The sequence below is a fragment of the Osmerus mordax genome, chromosome 20 (genome assembly GCF_038355195.1).
Source record: "Osmerus mordax isolate fOsmMor3 chromosome 20, fOsmMor3.pri, whole genome shotgun sequence".
Taxonomy (NCBI): domain Eukaryota; kingdom Metazoa; phylum Chordata; class Actinopteri; order Osmeriformes; family Osmeridae; genus Osmerus; species Osmerus mordax.
Window position 1 is genome coordinate 9,206,684 of NC_090069.1, and position 21,539 is coordinate 9,228,222.

General features: G+C 42.1%; 1 protein-coding gene across 7 annotated transcripts in view; it reads right to left on the reverse strand.

The window, feature by feature from the left end:
* The window catches only part of sema4d (sema domain, immunoglobulin domain (Ig), transmembrane domain (TM) and short cytoplasmic domain, (semaphorin) 4D), a 159,168-nt gene that overhangs the window by 16,750 nt on the left and 120,879 nt on the right, over positions 1 to 21,539 (reverse strand). For all 7 annotated transcript variants that reach the window (XM_067258071.1, XM_067258069.1, XM_067258070.1 and 4 more), the window contains 9 exons: positions 4,246 to 4,391; positions 4,020 to 4,082; positions 3,227 to 3,325; positions 2,949 to 3,042; positions 2,653 to 2,769; positions 2,380 to 2,531; positions 1,994 to 2,169; positions 1,066 to 1,222; positions 222 to 444 (listed from right to left, as the gene is read on the reverse strand). In XM_067258071.1, coding sequence (XP_067114172.1) covers positions 222 to 444; positions 1,066 to 1,222; positions 1,994 to 2,169; positions 2,380 to 2,531; positions 2,653 to 2,769; positions 2,949 to 3,042; positions 3,227 to 3,325; positions 4,020 to 4,082; positions 4,246 to 4,391 — 1,227 coding nt within the window. The remainder of the gene's footprint in view (positions 1 to 221; positions 445 to 1,065; positions 1,223 to 1,993; positions 2,170 to 2,379; positions 2,532 to 2,652; positions 2,770 to 2,948; positions 3,043 to 3,226; positions 3,326 to 4,019; positions 4,083 to 4,245; positions 4,392 to 21,539) is intronic.

A 21,539-nucleotide genomic window follows, 5' to 3' on the forward strand; every position in this document is an offset into this window, starting at 1 on the left:
GGAAAAGGTTTTATTACATACAAACACAATATAGGCTTTTTATACAGCTATGTATATATCTGCACAAGAAACTTACAAACTATGGTGCAAAGAAACATACAAACAATGTGCTTTCCATTATGTGAAATGTATATACTATATACAATTTAATTTCACACAATGGTAAACACCTATGAGGGTTCTAGAAGGCATTGGGCCTAAGCTCCAGTCTGGTTCCCTACCAGTTCCAGTGAAGATTATGTCATAGACGTTGTTGTTCAGTGCCCGCACCCTCTCAACTACAATCTGGGTGTAGTTCACATCCTTGGTGATGAGCTGAGGCCCATTGCCAATGGGAAGCACAGGGTCCTCCAGCAGGGGGTGGTCTTTGACAAACTGCAGGGTCTTGTCGGGCAGGTGGAGCGAGCTGGTGATGTTCCGGAGGCGGTTCTGGTTGTTGATGCACTGTGTGATGGACGGAAGGGAGGAAAAGGATGAATGCAATGGCACGTGTCTCAGAATCCTCTTAAGGAGACATGGCTTTGTGGGAGACTTGTGTAAATGACTTTTATTGGTTTGGGTGAAAATGAACCTAGCTATTTCAACTTTGAATGTGGGAAAGGGCAACACTTTACATTAAAGGTGACATGACATGAAAACTTCACTTTAGGAGGTTATTTAACATTAATATGAGTTCCCCTAGCCTGCCTTTGGTCCCCCATTGGCTAGAATTTTCGATAGGTGTAAACCAAGCCCTGGGTGTTCTTCTCCGCCTTTGAGAAAATTAAGGCTCAATTGCTCTGTTTGAAAATCTCCTCCTTGTGACGTCAAAAGGAGGAAGGTTACCTCCCCTCTCTCTGCTTTGCCCGCCCAGAGAATCTGGCCCACTCATAAGAAACTGACCTACGACCGTGAAGTGTTTTTATCCTCGAGAGACATCATGGCTTGCAAACAAACAAAGTATTACATTTGCTCAGTTTGGATGTGCATCTGGATCTGGAAATGCGCGTACACAACTTCTGTTGTAGGCGCATTTGTTTTGTTTGACATCATCAATCAGGTCATGAGGTAGGCAATGGTTCTTACCGCTCCGGGGCGTGGCATTGGCGTGATACCATTGTACCTCACCCACTTGGTGTGGGACTGCTCCACAGTGGCCTTCTGCATGTACTTCCCCTTGGAGAAGACCTCCTCCACCGAGGTCATGTTGTAGGCACACACTGCCGATAGACCTACGTTCGCCCTGGGGCAGACAAAGACAGATACATCACCATGACTCTTCACATTTTGTTCATTTAGCAGATGCTTTATCTAAAGCAGCATACAAATAGTGCATATAGAAAGCACAGCAGAAGATCAAGGTTCAGAAGTACTGACGAATACAGATGAACAGTATTTTGGTGGTCAGTCAGGGAACAGCCTTATTTACTAGCCACCGAGCAAAGTAACCACATCTCACCTATCAGGCACGGTGAACACTAATAATAATTTCCTAACTACAGTCCAACTATAACGTATCAATTACAAATGCATAGTACAGAGCAGCAAAATATCGTAGACCTAGTAGTCACATTGTAATGCAACATAATCATGTTGTCGGTGCTGCTGTCTCTTGCTAGACAGTGGTATGAACTAAAATACAACATGCAGAGAAGGGTACACTGCTTTTGGTGCACTGAACTAATTAGTCTCGGTGAAGCTTGGTGAAGAAGGGCATCTTGAGACCCCGTTGGAGGGACCGTAGGGATGGAAAAGTGTATAGTTGAACACGGATGTCACACTACTGTGGAACATGGAAGGGGAAGCACTGCAGGGTGGGAGTGGGAGTATTAATCTTTATTTAATCAGGGGTTGCAATACAACACAATGTCACTGAGTGAAGCACCTGTGTCTACGTATGGCTGGATGATGTCCTGGAGGTATGTGGGGCCCGTCCTGTTAGCCACAGTATAGGTAAGGAAACCTTTCCAGACCAAACTCCCTCTGGAACCCCCTCCATTCTCTGCTGACTCACCACTGGGAGGTAAAGACCCCGTAGATGACTGTCTCCCTCCAGTCGGGAGTCTTGAGGATGAACACGTCGTGGACCACATTGAAGACAAAGTTGAGTTCGGGCATAGAGCACACCAGCTTGGCCTTCAGGAAGGAGGTCCACTTCTTCTGCAAAGTCCTCTGGCCTCCAAGGTCCCCCTGTAAGCAAATAAAAGCACACAGAAACGCCAAGCCATGTGCTCACCTGGTCTGAGGAAACTTCTGGCTGTACATGAGCTGTTTAATAGCTGTCAATTAAATTAATGCTGGGGTAGATGGAGGGATGATACAGAGACAAACATACAAGAAAGAGAGTGGAAGAGAGTGTGAGGAAGAGAAAAAAGGGGCGGTGCGTGACGTGGTCCTGACCTTGCAGACACGAGCTACTCTAGGGATCAGCAGCTTTCCATAGAACTCGTACTCCACCGACACCTCTGTGAAGAAGTAGTATATCTTATCATCCTCACCATCTGCGCTGTTCTTTCCCTCCCGGATGACATCGGCAAAGACAAAACTAGGCTCTGTGTGGAGTCACAAGGAGATATAATTGTATTGGTGTATGGCAAAAGCTAGAGATAGTGTGATATAAACTTGCGCAAACTGACAGACTCAATTTTAAGGGGAATTAGTGTCCCATCTTACCATTTAACCACGATGTTGAATATTCGGTTCTCAACAGACTCTGTGACAAGGAATATCGAGAAATAATGGGTTCACTTCCCAAGAAGTTATAAGCTGTCCCAGAATACAGTTCTCCATCTGAATAACAAGGAAATATAATAACAAATCTTATTAAATCATGATGTCTGCATGGGCTATCCTCCTAAACCAGGTTTCTGTTAAAAGTTTCAAAAAACATGATCAAATCTGAATTAAGAATGTGTTTAGGGCTTTGAACAAAGGAAAAAGATGGTGTTTGCGAAATTGGGGTCACTCACCGACCATGACGGTAGTAAAGCTCTGAGAGGGGTCAAAAGAACACTTCCCTCGTCCGTCCTCTGCTCGCCCCTCCAGAGAGAAGTCTTTGAGAGACTGAGAGAGAAAAAAAATAATTCTTTCCAGTACTTTCAAATACAAATAGTAAATTTTTTCTTTTTTTTTCTTTTACAGATAATTCCTTTCCTCTGACCAGGCTTAATCTCAGACACCTCAATCATTAGGACATTTTTGGGAGAGATGACCCTGGTCTGGCCATGAGCACTCTTACTACACCTACCAAGTAGTCACACAGTGGTTGAAAAGCGTGCGTTCCACAGACATACAGACGATCGTCATCCAACACCTGGAGCACTCTTATGTAGTTCAGACAGTCAGTCTGCAAACACACATTGCATAAAACATTGAAACTTGCCTGAGACAGCAATCTGACAGGTTCCTGACAGACAGAGAGCAATGTGGAGGTCGAGGGCGATCCGGATAACAGGTTGACATAAAAGTTATGTTTTTTATAACAAACCATACTGTGGTGAGATACAGTTTATCCGGAAAGCGTATTCACAGCACTTCACTTTTTCCACATTCTGTATGTTACAGCCTTATTCCAAAATGGATTCAATTTATTTTTCCCTCATAATTCTACACACAATTCCTCATAATGACTAAGTGAAAAATGTTTGTTTAATATTTTTTATAGATTTGCAAAAATTAAGAATAGAATATAACATGTACATAAGTATTCACAGCCTTTGCTCAATACTTTGTTGAAGCCCCTTTGGTAGCAATTACAGCCTCAAGTCTTTGAGTATGATGCTACAAGGTTCGCATACCTATTTTTTGCAGTTTCTCCCATTATTCTTTGCAGGACCTCTAAAGCTCCATCAGGTTGGATGGGGAGCGTACATGTTCGTGTAAAAAAAAAAAAGTTTCACATTATCATTATGGGGTATGGTGTGTAGAATTTGTAGGGGAAAAAATTATTTAGTCAATTTTGGAATAAGACTGTAACATAAGGGAATGTGGAAAAAGTGAAGCGCTGTGAATACTTTCCGGATGCACTGTAGTAAACGCACCTCTTTAGATTTTCCTTTTGCCGTGCACATCATCATTGGGGTTTGTGGAACTGTCCATTGAACCTGCACCGTGATTACAAAAGCAATAAATGAACACTGTGCTATTCAAGGAAATCTTTTCAAGCTCACGTACCTCATTTCAATCCAGTCCGCTAGCTCTGGTACTGCAAACAATGCATGCACATGTGTTGGGACTTCAGCATTGAACAGGATGATGGTACAGTACCTTGTTGTTTCTGATGGACACGTTTCTTATGCTCAGCTCAAAGATGGCCTCCCTGGCCCCAACGTAGAGAACTTCTTTTTCTTCGCTCATTAGTAGGGTGGAATAGTTGAAAACTCCAGGCTCAGAGAACTCTATCAAATTGACCTCTGTGTGGAAAAAACACATTGATCCTCAGGGTGCGTATGTGAGCTTGCAGTCTATGCCTTTCTACTTCGAATATTTTGGTGTGCAGTCTGTGAGTCTGGCTATGCCATCTCAGAAAGTGACAGTGTGATAAATGAGATCTGGCAGAACCTGGCAGCGGGTTTGCATTAGGCGAACTGTCTGGCAATGCCCGTGCCATGTGTGAGCATTAACTCCTGGACATTCAAAGCCAATACCCTCTCTGAGCCAACATTTTATTTATGAGGTAATCACATTGGGCCATCATATACTTAGCTCCTCAAGCTATTTCTAGTTAATAATGTATCAACTTATATTCCTTTCCAGCTTGAGATATGCATCTCCTAGGCTTTTGTAAAGGGTTTGACATTGGCCACTGTATCATGATTATTGTAAATCGGAGAGAGAAAGAGTGAAAGGTGAGGTAGGAGAAGGAGCAGGAGCAGCCAGAGCTGAGGAGAAGCCCTCAGGAGATAAAGTATCTAGAGAACAATGCTCCACAATTCCCATCATACCCAACTATTATCTGTAGAACAACCAATCAGACCACATCTTGACCCTTACTTATCAACATATGCCTACAAATGCAACAGTAAGTCACACAATGAGGTGTGAGACCCATCAGGCAAAGACTCCATCCAGCAACTCCAGTGTTTAGCACATGAGAGGTGGGAGCAGGGGTGACACCCAGCCTTACACTATGCTGAGACATCAGGGTGAGAGGGCTCTGACTGATGATTGAAAGTTTTGATGAACTCTCTTTAAATCGTGAATAGGAAATATATTTTCTTTTGTTTGAAAGGAAACTTGTAGATTGAGGCACCCACATGATCTCCAAAGCCCAGTAACCTTATTTTTGAACATCTCTGTCTAGAATTGACTAACCATCTTCCTTAAATATAAAATGTAAATACAATTTATAAGGATTGTTTTTAACACTAGAAGCGCCAGTGAAGAGAAAGAAAATTGTATCTTTGCACTCAATCAAATTCCAGGACCCTGCTTTCTTGATTTTTCCTAGATATGTGTTTTATCACCAAGTATTTAAAATGTTTCCAAATGACAGGGAAAGCTAATTTAAGGCGATTTTGCTCATGTTTTGGCTTAATTGTGCATTCTGCAATTTTTTTTCTGCCTTTCAAGGCTGTAATTTGCCTTTCTATCAGAAGATGTTGCAAGGGTCTCCTTGCACAAGTATGTCATTCAGACAAAGGTTTATACAAAGTGAATTCTATGAATTGCATTAGTTTCACATGGGCGTTTGTGTGTTGACTGGTAAGCGCAATTCTTATGTCATGACATAGCGGGAACAATAATTGTAATTGTAAAATGCAAATATGTTTTGTAAAGCAGATAAACATAACTAACAAATGCATTTTGCATATTCACACGAGTGAAACCAATCATATTACCTGACTTATATAATAGTTGAGATAGTTTGTAACTATTTTGCAAATGGTAGGCTAAACCATTTATGAATATAAGAAGGTAGGCCTAATAAAAGGAGATGACGGTATGGGCGGGGGCTGTGTTGATCATTGGATTCACATAGTGTAACCGATCGTTTTTGAGGGCTTATAATTTATAAATTAGTAAATGGGCATGTAACAACCTCTTACATCTGGCTGCAATGAATGCCTATATTTGGTACAAAAAGTGCGTGAACGTAACAATAAGCTAAATGAAATGTATTCTTGAGCTGTAAGTAGGCCTATCAAAATGGAATGTTTGGAATGTTGGGTAACTGGATTTCAGTCTAGACAACATTGAAACGAAAGGTTGAGACCAAATCCACTGATTCACTACACAATCAATCATTAGAAGTGGGTATGGGATATTGCACCTTTCAAATCGCACCTGAAAGATGCATTCACGGTTTACTAGCAAAAAAAAGAAGAAATCATGTACACAATGCAATACCCGAGATTAGCCTAATTCTATTTAGTCCCTAGATGTAAAGGGAATGAAACTAAGGCTATTCTAAATTATCTGTAAGGCTAGTTGTAGTAGATAGGCCGTCTACTTGATTTCTCCAATACAACTTTTGTTTTACAACCCCAATTCCAAAAAAGTTGTCAAATAAAATTAAAAACAGAATATAATGATTTGCAAATCTCATAAACCCATATGTTATTCACTCTAGAACATAGAAAACATCAAATGTTTAAACTTATGAAATGTACCATTTTAAGAAAAAATACGTTAATTTCGAATTTGATGGCAGCAGTAAGTCTCAAAAAAGTTGGGACAAGGCCATGTTTACCACTGTGTAGCATTCCCTCTTCTTTTAACATCAGTATATGTGTGGGTACTGAGGAGACCAGTTGCTGAAGTTGTGGGAGAGGAATGTTGTCCCTTTTGTGTCTGATACAGGATTCTTGTTGCTCAACGGTCCTGGGTCTTCTTTGTCATATTTTTTGTTTCATGATCCACCAAATGTTTTTACATTACATTTATGCATTTAGCAGACACTTTTATCCAAGGGCATAGGTTTGGTCTCAGCTTTAGTAGGGACACTGCCTGCCTGCTTGATTATCCTTTCTACAAAGCACAAAAGGGTCAAAAATATCAATGCTGAGACCAAACAAAATACTAATATGAGGCTTTATTATTTCCTGGCATATTTAATAGTTTAGCGTGTCAGACTACTGCCCTCTTTCTGCAAGTCACGATTCACGAAGTTTCAGCCAATGAAATGACATCATCTTGTCTTGCAGGCTCGAGGCGCATTGGTTAACTTGGAAATGTATTTTTCACTTTTGTGGGCGACGAACATAGTATAGATAATAATACGAATGAGTTTGGCAAAATATTGTGCAAAATATTTTTGTCGGAAATTAACAAAATATTGGTGGGAACAATTGTGTCTTTCCCAAACTTGGTTGTGACTAGTCCCTATCGACCCTATGCAAACCTACGCCATTGCTTTTATCCAAACCGACTTCCAAGAGAGAGCTTTACAAGAGCATAGGTCACTGATCATAACAACGAGATAGCCCCAAACATTGCGAGCAGCCAAAACATGAAGCATATAATGTGAAAAACCAAATAAGTGCCAAAGGGAAGAACCATAAGAGCATGCAGTTAAACAAGTTACAGTTAAACAACATGAAACTCAAAAAGTGCAAGAGTGTACCAGTAGAAAAAACAGTAATCAACAGTAAAATAGTTCACAGCGACTACAATAATTTAAAACCGTTACAAATAGCCAACAAGCAGGGCTGGACTGGCCATCTGCCATACCGGGCATTTGCCCGGTGGGCCGAATCGCCGATATAATTTATATGATTTTTTTTTGGTCGGTCCTGCCCAAAAAGAACTGACAGCGGCCCATTAAAGATCCTGTAAAGTAAATTCCATGTTTTGCTTCTAAGTACATTATATACGTGTGAAATGAGTTCCTGAAAGCATGTGCAAAGCGCTAAAACTTTGTCGCACTGAAATGTGGAGTTAGACCGAAGAACAGTTTCTCTTCCGTTTTCAGATCAGGTTTTAATGGGCGGAGCCAAAAAATGCCCTATCTACATCATTTCGCCCCATCTACGTCAGATCACTGAATGGCTCCTCCTGCTGTACTGTTATTGTAGCTTACATCAGCTAGCTAGCTAGCTTCAGGATGTCTCCCACCAGCCACAACTGCATCTTCCCTGGATGCAAGAACTCCAGCTGCGCTGCAACGCCATTTAACATTAAGTTCCCTGTTGATAATGAAAGGAAAAATACGTGGATAGATTTTGTGAAGAGCCACGCTCATGGAAAGCTTCGGATAAACTCCAACAGCCGCCTCTGCGCCACTGATGGACCAAAGACAGACAGGGTTCACCAACCGAGCATCGCCCCCCAGGCCGTTCATCCTCCGGTCGCACCTGGACCATCCACCACCACCAGCAGTTCATCACTCAGTTGTGTGTGCTTGTTATAATTATACTAGATAACTTTTCCAGAGGTATCTCTGCTATCCCATCCCATCATCTTCCGCTTATCCGGGGGTCGGGTCGCAGGGGCAGCAACCTAAGCAGGGAGGCCCAGACTTCCCTCTCCCCGGCCACTTCCACCAGCTCTTCCTGGGGGACCCCGAGGCGCTCCCAGGCCAGCCGAGAGACATAGTCCCTTCAGCGTGTCCTGGGTCTTCCCCGGGGCCTCTTCCCAGTGGGACGTGCCCAGAACACCTCACCAGGGAGGCGTCCAGGAGGCATCCTTATCAGATGCCTATCTCTAAGGGAGAGCCCGGACACCCTGCGGAGAAAACTCATTTAGGCCGCTTGTATTCGCGATCTCGTTCTTTTGGTCACTACCCACAGTTCGTGACCATAGGTGAGGGTAGGAACGTAGATCGACTGGTAAATACAGAGCTTCGCCTTTCGACTCAGCTCCTTCTTCACCACGACGGACCGATGCAGAGCCCGCATCACTGCGGACGCCGCACCGATCCGCCTGTCGATCTCACACTCCATTCTTCCCTCACTTGTGAACAAGACCCCGAGATACTTGAACTCCTCCGCTTGGGACAAGATCTCCTCCCCGACCCGGAGATTGCACTCCACCCTTTTCCGGTCGATAACCATGGCCTCAGATTTGGAGGTGCTGATTCCCATCCCAGCCGCTTCGCATTCGGTTGCGAACCGCTCCAGTGAGAGCTGAAGGTCACGGCCCCGATGAAGCCAACAGGACCACATCATCTGCAAAAAGCACAACCCGATCCTGAGGTCACCAAACCGGACCCCCTCAACGCCCTGGCTGCGCCTAGAAATTCTGTCCATATAAGGTATGAACAGAATCGGTGACAAAGGGAATGATGGTATTTTGGTGAAATGGTAGCTAATGTGCTAGAAGTAGTTGGAGAGCTCACTGTCTGCTGTCTCTGCTGTAAATGTTTACTCCTGTGTTACAGCTCAGGGGAATATTTCATTTATATGCATCTGTATGTTTCACTCATTGAACAAATACATTCTAATTCTATACTGTATATTGTTCGGCTTGACGTAGCATCCATTATCTGGGTCGTAGGTAGCTTACTTGAGAGAGGCGGCGCCTTCCAGCGAGGGGGCCGAGCTTCAGCTCCTTCAGGCGACACCCCCCCCCCAGTCTCGAACAGAGAAGGCTGCTGATTTTCTTACGATTTCAAAGACTAATTTAACATACTTGTCTGTGTTTTTTTTCATTCGAATTTGGATGGGTAGTTAATAACACATTGTTCTGTGGTGTGGTGAACTTGAAACTCGTTTTTAATTCCACTTTACAGGATCTTTAATAAAAATTGTTTTGGTCTGGCCGGCCTATAGAGAACTGACAGCGGCCCATTGGTTAATTTTCTTTATTGGCACTGGCCTGACCCAATCAAATCCAGGAACCCCCTTCCCCTGAATCATAATATCGCGTCCCGCATGCCTTGATACACGAGCTGTTGGCTAATGCCTCTGCTGGTTTAGCATCGTTAAAGTTTAGCATCGCTAAAATGGAGAAACGACCATCAAAGCTCAAGGGAGGCGCAGAAAAGTTAAGGGAGAAAAATATAACAAATCTACAGGTGAATGCCACAAAATGTGCAAACATTTCGAACATGTTTGGGGGGGGGCTTTAGCTGCTTCAACATCAGCATTACCTGTAGACAGGGCCAGATTAAGACATTTTGAAGCCTGGGGCTAATTACCAGGATGAGGCCCCTATATCGCCCCAACGCGATATATATATATGTATATGTGTATATGTATATATATATATATACACAAATCGAAACTAGACGGTCATTGGATAAATGCTGCGATTATGTCTCGCCCACGGACGCTCAGCGTCTCTGGGGGAATGGAGGAGTGGGCTGGCCAGGACGCTGGGCTTCTGCTTGATGATTGGAGGGTCAGTCGAAAGACTCCATCTCCTTTTGATTGACAGCGATTTTGAACTATAAAAAGTCGCCGAAACTATTCGAGCTCAGTCCCATCGCAGATTTTGGCCCCACTTTCGTGCTGTCTTTGACCAGACATTTTCGCACAATATTTTTGTTTTCACTCAGAATTTTTCTAATGTTATGCGCGTTGCCGTTGACTCACTCGACATCGGGCAACCTGAGGCCCCCTGGTGGCGATGCCCAGGGCTGCAGCCCCTAAAGCCCATTGTCTTAATCCGGCCCTGCCTGTAGAGGAAGGAGGAGAGGTGGCTGTCTCAAAGAGGCCGAAACATAGGCTACTGACAGAGTCAGGTAAGAAGCCGAGGAGCAGGAGAGTTACCATGACAGGGCCATGAGGGCGAGTGAGGAAAAGATGGAAGAAAGAGTAGTTGACGACGTGGTAAGGAGTAGGCAAATAAACAGGGACTCAGGAAGGGAGGGTGTGTGTGTGTGTGTTTGTATTGTATTTAGCAGACACTTTTGTCCAAAGCCACAAAATATGAATCTTACAATAATTTAAATTAACAGTAAATAGTTTTAAAAGTTGCTAAGCCAATATTAAGCAAAATAGTAATAATAACAATACAATATCAAATCTCAATATGTTTATATTTTTTAATACCATATACAAACTAGAAAGTGCATTTTCTGTAGAAAATGCTTTGGAATGCTGAAAGATTAAAAAAAAATATTTATTGCTGAAAATACAGAAATGAGAAAATACCCGCAAGCTGAAAGCTGAAATGAATTTCAAAAATGTGTGAGTCACACAAAAGAGGCAGTGTGGAAGCTGAACTGCATCATCTAACAAAGCTAAGAGCTTAGCCTACAATGCGGGAGAAGCTGAAAGCTGAACTGTTAAACAGAAGAAGAAGTAGGCTAGCTAGTCGTAACAAGAATATTATAGTTTTAACAGCTGAAATTATAGTTGGGATAGTAATAGCAGTAGCAGATGTAGCCTATCATTGAGTGCGTTTACTCGGCTTTCTAAGTAGGATTCAATGTGTTGATGGAATGACACATACAGCAGTAGGGCCGATACAGGAAGACACGGCGACACTTTGTTGCAGAAGGATGATGGTGGTGCAAGTTTTGTCCGTGGAGCATACAACGATTAATAAAAAGAATCATGTAGACGCGTTTATTGAGTAATCGCATAACTAATTACACATGTAAACGGAGTAATCGTATTATTGGCATAAACCGAAAATTGCTAGTAATCGGGTTTCTCATGGTCAAGTGAACGCACTCAGTGGCGTAGTAGAACAAAACAGTTCCATTAGCAATAGTAGTTAGTAAAAGAGATATGAGCAGCATCTGCAGAATTAGTAGGTGCTCTTAGTCTTTTAATGAGACGAGTTGACTGAATCGAATAACAGAAATGTAACTAGAATCCACACCTCAAACAAGTTAACCTAGACGCAAACTATACGTCCAATCCAAAAAATAAGGATATTTTCCGAGACCCAAGTCTTTGCCGAAACCAGAGATATCCTTTATATGTCTGTGCGGTCAGAAATACGACTCTACCGGCAGTTTCAAAAACGTGTAACTTCTGCTTTCTCTGAGAAATGTGTCATCAGATTTTTGGGGCGAGAGTTGGACTTTGTCTCGCTTTCGTGGGCCTCTGAACAAATGTGTAAGTCTGTTGGATTCCACAGACAACTGTCTACGACCAACACAAAATTAGCTATCTATTGATCCAAAAATGAAGCATGAAGATTGAAAATTGTGGCAATGCTGGCAAACTAAAATACTTTGGAAACTGATTTCGAAGCTCCCCTCCACTCTAAGCGTTTCAGTCAGCACTTTAGGCTCTCACGTACACACCCATGTAAATCTCAGAAACGGTTTGAAAAACTCATGAAACATAATCAGTGATATTTTAAAAAGTTGGATATCAAAAAGCTGATTTGAAAAAAAAAGTTTGAGAGGATTTGAAAAAAAACTCAATTGTGTAGCAGAGAGTCAAACCGCCAACACAACCATTTCTGATCCACTCAGTAAGACACAGTACTGACCACCAGGATGACTGATTGCATTATATGACGTCTCATACAATGCTACTATCTTCTGGATAAGCCTCAAAGGGGCTGATGCCATACCTGGTGTTCCCCTCTCCAAGGGGGGGGAAGAGCCAGCCAACGGCCCACCTTTCTCAACCTCCCTTACTCCAGAAAATCTGAATTATAAAGGATTTATCCAAAAATAGACATTTCATGGATTTACAAACATCTCTCAAAGACAATACTGCATGTGGACACTAGAAGAACTATTGGAATTTGTGTGACAATTTATGCTTTACCTTTAAATGCTGTGTTGATGTAATTTGATGTTTTAATGAATCTTCCTGTCCGGTTATGATAAGTCAGTGAATCTTGATATCAAAATGATTGTACCATACTAACAAAACTATTTCTGAACGTTGTATTGTTATATTTTGAAGTTTAAGCATTCCATGGACATTTGAAATATTGACTTCAATCTACCGACCACTTCACACCTATCTTATCTCAGGACAACGACCAGTCAGGTAAACTGACCAATGAAAAGTTCACCCTCAAAAACGGGATACCCCGCATTTCTTGGATTATAAAAACCCAAGATGAACAATCACACCCTGCTTGTTCGTAGGAATTAAACTGAAGTGAACGCGTCATTTCTAAACTATTCCTCTCAACCTGCAAATTCACTGAGCGTCCGGAACTTTGGCAAAAGATTCAGTTGTTCTATTTTCGTTGGACGATAACAAAACCATTGACTCTACCCTTCTTCAAGCCGACCAAAGTAACTGCGATTTGCTATATTTCTTACTTGTGAACATTGGCATATTGTGGTTGAATTTGTTATGTTTGATTCTAGTTGCAAATGACTTAACCTAGCTCTCCTTAGGACTATCCTACCATCGCATAGACTGTCCAGTTGTCTCTTGAGGCCTATCTCTCTCTCTCTCCTCCCCTTTCCCCTCTCCACGTGCTTTCCATTGTGTATCCCGCTTCCATAACGGTATAGGACCTACTGTACTGTTTTAGCCAAACTAATCCATATCTTATCTGGTATTTGTTCATCCCAATTACATTTGCTTAAAATAAATCATTGTGTATAATATTCGCTTATCCCTCCTGTTATCTGATCTGCTCTATTTTCATAGAATTCACTACTTAAGATTAGACTGATTATTACGAAGGCTATTATTCAATACTACTCAATAAGGTTTCCTCTGTCCCTTTAACAAATAAGAGGTGGTGCCCCCAAGAACTACATACTTTATTATAAATTAAGTATTGCTAATCTTAAACGAGCAAACCCCGCTACAATTGGAAAACCATGTTAAAAATATTATGAATATTGATTTATATTAATTCAAGCATAAGAGGTACAAAGCTGAAAAGATATAGCAGTCATAGCCTGAAACTGCTGAATTTATTGATAGCTGAACGGTTTTAATAGCTGAAGATTTGAAGGCGCTGAAAGCAGGGCCGGATCCAGGGGGGGGGGCTGGGGTGGTCTGCGCCCCCCCAGATATCTGCCGCGCCCCCCCAGATTTCTGCCGCGCCCCCCCAAGCTCCTAGCCTGGTCCTAACCAGACTCTCGTACATTGCATTTGTACAGAGAGTCTGGCCTCGCTCCATTGACAAGCGTTGACTTCCTTGTAGGCGGGTACTCTGTTGAAGTTTAAAACTATTGGATCTGCCCAGAGCCACTCTGATCTGCCATAACCAATCGCTAGCGTTTGCCTTAGCCAATTCCTTCACCACTACTGTAACAGAGCTAGCTGCCGTAGCTGGAAAATCAAACTGTTCCCGAACCCCGTGGGGAGGAGGGCCACAACATCATGGCCACCAACAAAACTCAGCAAAACTTGTTCTTGCTCCGGCTTTAGCTGTTGGATATTCGGCAGCGTTGCCACAACGGACCGAATGGCTGCTGGCATCTTTCTCCGCCGCCATTACGGAACTACAACACAAACTAGCGCACAACGTCATTGTTCTCAGCCACTCCCTCTGTTCGCTGATTCACCGGTAGAAAATCAACCTGAAATATAGCTGCAAGCAGCAATGTGGTGGCCAAGCAGGTCAGATAAACCAGAAGAAACTTTCGACATCTAGTGACTGCGGTGTACCTGGCTTCCTTTGCAGTAGCTTATAGTTTCGCTAAACAGAGAACAGTGTTTCCGCTATGTTGATTTTTCCATGGCGGCCCGCAACGGTTACATTTCTGCCGCTACGGTATCAGAAATAGGGCTGTACAAAAATTTAGGCCGTCTATCAGCCGTGATTGTTAGAGCGCATGTCGGAGAATAGCACAGACGCGCTTCACAGTTCAGTTGAGATTGCGTGTGTGCGTCCTTGAGAACTGTAAGTCGTGTAACTTATGTTGTCAGTTCATTTAAGCCTGTTATTGTACTAGTCTATAGTTCTTGCAAATTTAAATTAAGTTAACTGGTGATTTTCGTTGTTTGTATTCTTCCCCTGCTAGCTAAATTGCACGTCTGTTGATTCGATAGTAATTGCTGCCCTTGCTCATGTTTGTATTTTAGGTGCATTATTATGCTGAAGTAGTTTTAATGAATAAATAGTGGGTATATCGTTATTATTTGCTACAGAATGCTTAGCCTATCAAGATCAAATGAAGCAGACAGTGTACATGCTTCAGAGTGGCCTACTTTAATCGATAGGCTAGGCTACTGACCATTTCCAATAAGTTGCTACAAGGGTGTCTTTTATTTCTTTAGGGGAAATCGGACGTGAAATATGTGCAATATTACATTAGCTGTTAGACTATTACATTAACCTGCTCCGAAATATAGGGTTAGGGTTAGCACTTTGTTTTGGCCCGGTGGGGAGGGGGTTCGGACAGACCTGCCCCCACTGCAAAAAAAAATCCTAGAGGAAACACTGGAGAATCAGAGACATGACAAGCTTGTCAGCTTTGGCTGGATTTGAACCTCTGATGTTGACGTTGCCAGGACACCAATTTATCCTAGTGCTGGAAATCAGATTTCAGTGACTGTGTAAAATTATAAGGAATTTTTCCTGTGGCAAGCAGTTGTCAGATTTGTCCCAAGTTTAAACAGCTGTAATTCAGTTCTATTTTGACATGTCAAGGTGATTGTGGTCTGAAGATAATCTGTGCCAAATTAGGTGAATATTTGGTATTCACCAAAAACATTTTATTCATTCATTCAAAATGGCGGCCACATCAATTCAGCTGGTATCACAATTTAATATGTGTCAGACACGGGATCGCCTCCTAGAGGTTAGATGACACAACCTTTTGTGGACCTCTTTGAAACAAGGTCCCGAGCACCTGTACCAAGTTTGTTGTCAATTCAGCGAATATTTCCTGAGATATGATCTTCATCGCCGACTTTGCTCAGCTTTACCGGAATGTGAAAAGGTTTGTGAGGCTTGATCTGAAGATAAATGGTGCAAAATGTTTGCTTATTGCAGCGCCACCTAGCGGTGAAATGGCATGACCTATTTTGGACCTCTTTAGAACAGGGTCCCTAGTCCTTTTTCCAAATTTGGTGTCAATGCAGTAAAGAGGTGCTGAGATATGACCTCACTTCTTTTATGGTGGCTTGGTTGACGACTTTGATTGGCTGTTCCAGTCAAAAGGTTTTAGATAATCCAAAAAAATGTGATGTTTTTTGTGAGGCTTGGTCTGAAGATGATCTGTGCCACATTTGGTGAAGATTGGACAAACCTTATAGGAGAGGTAGCAAAAAAACGTTACATTCAAAATGGCGATAACAAACGGTTGCGAAAATCAAAGCTCCAGGGGATACATTTTCTGAGGCTTGGTCTGAAGATCATCTGTGGCAATTTTGAAGAAGATTCGACAAGAATTGTAGGAGGAGTACGAAAAAACGCTTTTCCTTAACATTCAAAATGGCGGAGAATCTATATAACTGGGTATGACGTCATAGAGTGCGTTGGACTCGTCTTTATCCAGGGAATACAACAATACCTCATTTTGGAAAATGAGGCATATGGTTCAAAAGTAACGTGTGTAAACACACCTTCAACTTTGACCCATTGGTGGCGCTAGATGGTTGGAATGGGAGACATGAAACTTGGTGAAATTGATGAGGGGACTGGTCCCAAAGAGTGTGCCAAGTTTCACAACTTCTGACAATACGGTTCTAGGGGCTGCCATAGACTCCCATGGCAGAAGAAGATGTGTAATAATAATAATAAATATAGCTGCAAGCAGCAATGAAGGGGCCAAGCAGCATTCGATATGGAAATTCAGTAGCTAAAGAAGCACAGCAAAACTTTTAATAAAAAACATTCGCTTTTTTAAAATCGCATTATACTTTTCGGCAACGCGGTGGCGCTACCCCGAAACTTTCGATTACCTTCACGGTGTAAATATGTAATTTTGAGACAAAATGCACTGGCTAGATGTAGCAGTGTTATATCTACAAAGCACAATGAATCTGCTTCTTCTTGACTATTAATCCCCTGACAATGAAACGTTATCGTTACCATTGTGATTATACTGCCTGACAGCTACTGTGGCGTACCTGGCTTCGCTAAACAGATGATCCGGTATCACAACATGCTTGATGACTGTGGCTGGATTCGATCCTACGACCTTGCATTTCAAAGGAGCCTGTCTTATCCCAGTGAGCTATTCTCGCTGCTGGGAAATGCTGTGTTCGGTTATAAAAAAAAGGAAGCCGTTTCTCCCGTGGCGAGCTGTGTCAGATTTGACCCAAGTATAAACAGCTGTAATTGGGTGTGCTCAAGCCTTCGGCGAGAGCCCAACCTTTGTTCTCTCACATATATATTATTATTATTATTATTATTTTTATTTTTATTTCTTTTTGCCCCCCTAAAACTCAGTAAATACTTGGCCTACATAGACAACGTAGGTGTCAAAAGTTTCGTCTTGGTAGCGATTGAGTTGCTTCTATTGGAATTTACGTTCCGTTGCATGGTTTAAGCGTAAGTTAAGTTTTTGTGGCGAAAAGTGAAGCTAACGGTGGCTAATTTGCTAGCCACAGTCACTGACGTTACTAACGTCACTGCGTCACTAACGTCACGAAAACACGCGTGACTACCTTTGCCAGAACATTCGTTTCACATCTGTTAACTTGGGGGATAGCTAGGCTAACTATAGCTTTACTGCAAGGCAGCTGCAGAAACGCCACAAGAAAAGAGGCCAGGGTGATAACTATTTACTCATTTTACTTTGTGATATGACACACAATTGTGATGTGTAATGTACAATATAAGCTGATATTTTTAAGGAAGTACATCTACTTTCGGAAACAGTAGTCTACTATTTCACTGAAGTATTAGCATCATGACATTAGCCTGTGTTTCCCGGGCAACACATACTACAGTGGTCTATGATGTAGCGTTATCTGTTTTCAATCGTTAAAATAAACATTCCTCACATATACATTTTCGTTGTAGGATTTATTCTGACATTAGAAAACGATTTGTTGGTGAAATTACCATTACCTGTGGTTTCAAACCAGTGTAGCTCACTGCAACGCTGTAGCCTACTGTACCCGAGACACTAGTGTGAGTAGCTAACAACAACTCCTCAGCTGTTTAAGTCAAACGGCAACAGAACATGTTCGGCACTCCCCTTACTCAAAAGTCTTTCAGTAGGGAAACTATCTGACTACTAACCTGAACTTCATTGCCACAGCCTAAACTTTGTCAATCTGTTCATGAAAATAATTAATTTCAGCCTAAACCGTACAACGGAACGTTTAATCGAATTCAACCAACGCAATCGCTATCAAGACGAACACAGCAGTAGTCTAGTACTGTACTGTAGTAGTAGAATTTACCGGGGCAGCTTCTCCACACAGGGCTATATCGCATTTTGAGTTGTTACTGACAATGATCGCTACCAGTGAGCTTTTTATGAATGAGCTATTTTCCACTAAATAAATGTCAAGCTTATTTACGTTTTTGGGGGCATATTTTCAGTTAGCAGATGGTACTATTTGAATCGCGATTCTATCTTCTGCCGGTAAAGTCGTAGAATAATCTTAAAAGGGGGTTCTTTATTAATGAATGAATGCAATATGAGTAGTCTAAATGCCTGAAAATATCACGAGAAGGGACAACTTAAAAGGACGTTTAAGTCATAGAGATTAGGTCCATTTGTACACCGGTCTGCCAAATGTATTCGTTTTGATTCAGCCTGTCAGCTGCCTCTTGCAGGGGAAATGAGAAGACATCATATTTCATTCTACACTTCACTCATATTTTGAGTTGTAAATGAACAGCAAAAAAAAGATGCTTTTAAATCTATGTAATCTTTATAAATAATAAGTAGGCCCGATGCATTTTTATATAAAATATACAGACCCCTGTGCAACCGACGCAAGCAAGCACACCCTACAATTTCCCCAGAAATTGTATCCTCTCTAGTTCAGTCATATTTTGACATATCAAGGTGATTGTGGTAGGAAGATGATTAGATGACATGCTCGCGATGACATTTCCAAAGTTTCGTCTCCATATGGTAAACCGAGACAAGGCCTCACGTCCGCTATGGGGCGCTCTTTGTCAAAATTGTTTGCGCGTAACTCGTGAACGGTTTGACTTATCGATGCCATTTTGATAACTTTTTGTCTGCATGGTCTGAAGATGATCTCTTACAATTTTCATGAAAATCGGTGCAACGGCCTAGGAGGAGTGTGAAACATTTCTTAAAATGCAAATCACAGAAAAACCTTCGGGACGACAGTGACGCCATAGGGTTCAGTCGAATCGTCTGCGTCCGATGAAACCTCACTTAAGAAAAACGGTCTCATGGTTCAAAAGTTATGGGCGTAAACGCACCTACAACTTTGACGCCTTGGTGGCGCTATAGTGCTTCATGGATCAACATGAAACTTGGTGATAAATAGTCAGGAGACCGTTCCAAATCAGTGTGCCAAATTTCTAAACTTCCTACCAATCGCTATGCATAATAATAATAATAATAATAATAAAACTAACAAAAACAATAGGTGGCCCCTAATAATACATTTACATTTAGTAATTTAGCAGACGCTCTTATCCAGAGCGACTTACAGTAAGTACAGGGACATCCCCCCCGAGGCAAGTAGGGTGAAGTGCCTTGCCCAAGGACACAACGTCATTTGGCACAGCCAGTAATCGAACCGGTAACCTTCAGATTACTAGCCCGACTCCCTAACCGCTCAGCCACCTGACTTTTATTATAATAAGAAGAAGAAAAGGTAGAAACACTTAAGGTGGCTTCCCCGCTCCGTGGCTTGGCCACCAAAAATCTGACTTACGTACCTCATGGCCAGACCTATGTACAGAAGCAAAAAATCAATTGAGCGGAAGTACGTAGGAGGGCAGAGCCAGGCTACCAAGCTCCTTCTGACTTCAACCAAAATGGTTACATGTTGTTGAAGCTATGAAAAAGTCTGTTAGTGCTTTCAGTAACCAATCTTTCAACCAATCTTTTTAAAAGATTCCCCAGTGATTGTCTGGTTGATAATGGGCAACGTAGATTAGAGCTCCGCATCCACGTTTTCCCATAAAAGTGAAATCAACCTCAAATTTCTTGACACTCACTCACTTGTTCTCAAAGTTATTGTATATCGGTCTATTGTGGAGGGCTTTTGACGAATAGTAAAGTGTAGCATTGGTGTTTAATGTTAGACCCTGGAATTTCATACTTCTGTTTCAGTTGTAATCTTTATTTGTTTTCATAGAAGATACACGGGTTAAAGACGTTAACAGTAGTCTTTTAGCTTCGTTAGCCATCGATTGTTCTTTGCGTGCGTGTTTGTACCTACAAAGAAAAACCTTTTATCATGCATCAATTTCTGATCCCCAAACCATCTACTACTGCCCCTGCGACAAGGGATATTAAACTCATACTCACCCCACCGCCGCGCTACCACCACCCCCCCCCCCCCCAAAGCTGTAAACCTAGGGGAAACACTGCGTCTTGAGCCTTTTCTTGAAGTTGGGGAGACAGTGTCCCTGATGGAGGTGGGGAGTTGATTCCACCATTGGGGGGCCAGACAGGAGAAGAGCTTGTGTTGGGACCGGGCGCTCTTGAGCGGTGGGACCACAGACCTGCAGTTGTTAAACTCCTTGCTACATTACAAATATCGGCATCAGGATCATTTCAAACATTCATCGCTGTTTTGACTGATCCATGATAGAAAGAGAGAAGGAGGCCCATTCAGAATCAGAATCAGAATGGGATTTATTCGCCATGAAAGTTTGCACAGACAAGGGATTTGCTTTGGCAGGAAGGTGCATACAATAAACATATAGGGACCTAAAATTTGTGTGGACTATATGTGGACTATCTATACTAAGGGTACGTAAACTAGCAGTAATAAGTGGAATTAGAATTAAATAAAATATACAATAAAATATAAGTTGCCGTAATTTACAATATAAAAATACAAAAAGAAATACACAAAAGTACAAAAAATACAAATGTACAAATTCAATTGCGCATTTAAATGTTCGCAATGTACAGTACAGGGGGCGGAGAAAGGCGCTGATTACCCGATGACCTGCAGGTTTCGTAAATACGACGTAAACTGAAGTATCACAGCATGCGCTTTCTGCGTGTTGGCCATGGCGCTAATAACGTTACGTTTGCAAATGTACGTCCAAATCAGTGTGCCAAATTTCAAAACTTCCTACCAATCGCTATGCATAATAATAATAATAATAATAATAAAACTAACAAAAACAATAGGTGGCCCCTAATAATACATTTACATTTAGTAATTTAGCAGACACTCTTATCCAGAGCGACTTACAGTAAGTACAGGGACATCCCCCCCGAGGCAAGTAGGGTGAAGTGCCTTGCCCAAGGACACAACGTCATTTGGCACAGCCAGTAATCGAACCGGTAACCTTCAGATTACTAGCCCGACTCCCTAACCGCTCAGCCACCTGACTTTTATTATAATAAGAAGAAGAAAAGGTAGAAACACTTAAGGTGGCTTCCCCGCTCCGTGGCTTGGCCACCAAAAATCTGACTTACGTACCTCATGGCCAGACCTATGTACAGAAGCAAAAAATCAATTGAGCGGAAGTACGTAGGAGGGCAGAGCCAGGCTACCAAGCTCCTTCTGACTTCAACCAAAATGGTTACATGTTGTTGAAGCTATGAAAAAGTCTGTTAGTGCTTTCAGTAACCAATCTTTCAACCAATCTTTTTAAAAGATTCCCCAGTGATTGTCTGGTTGATAATGGGCAACGTAGATTAGAGCTCCGCATCCACG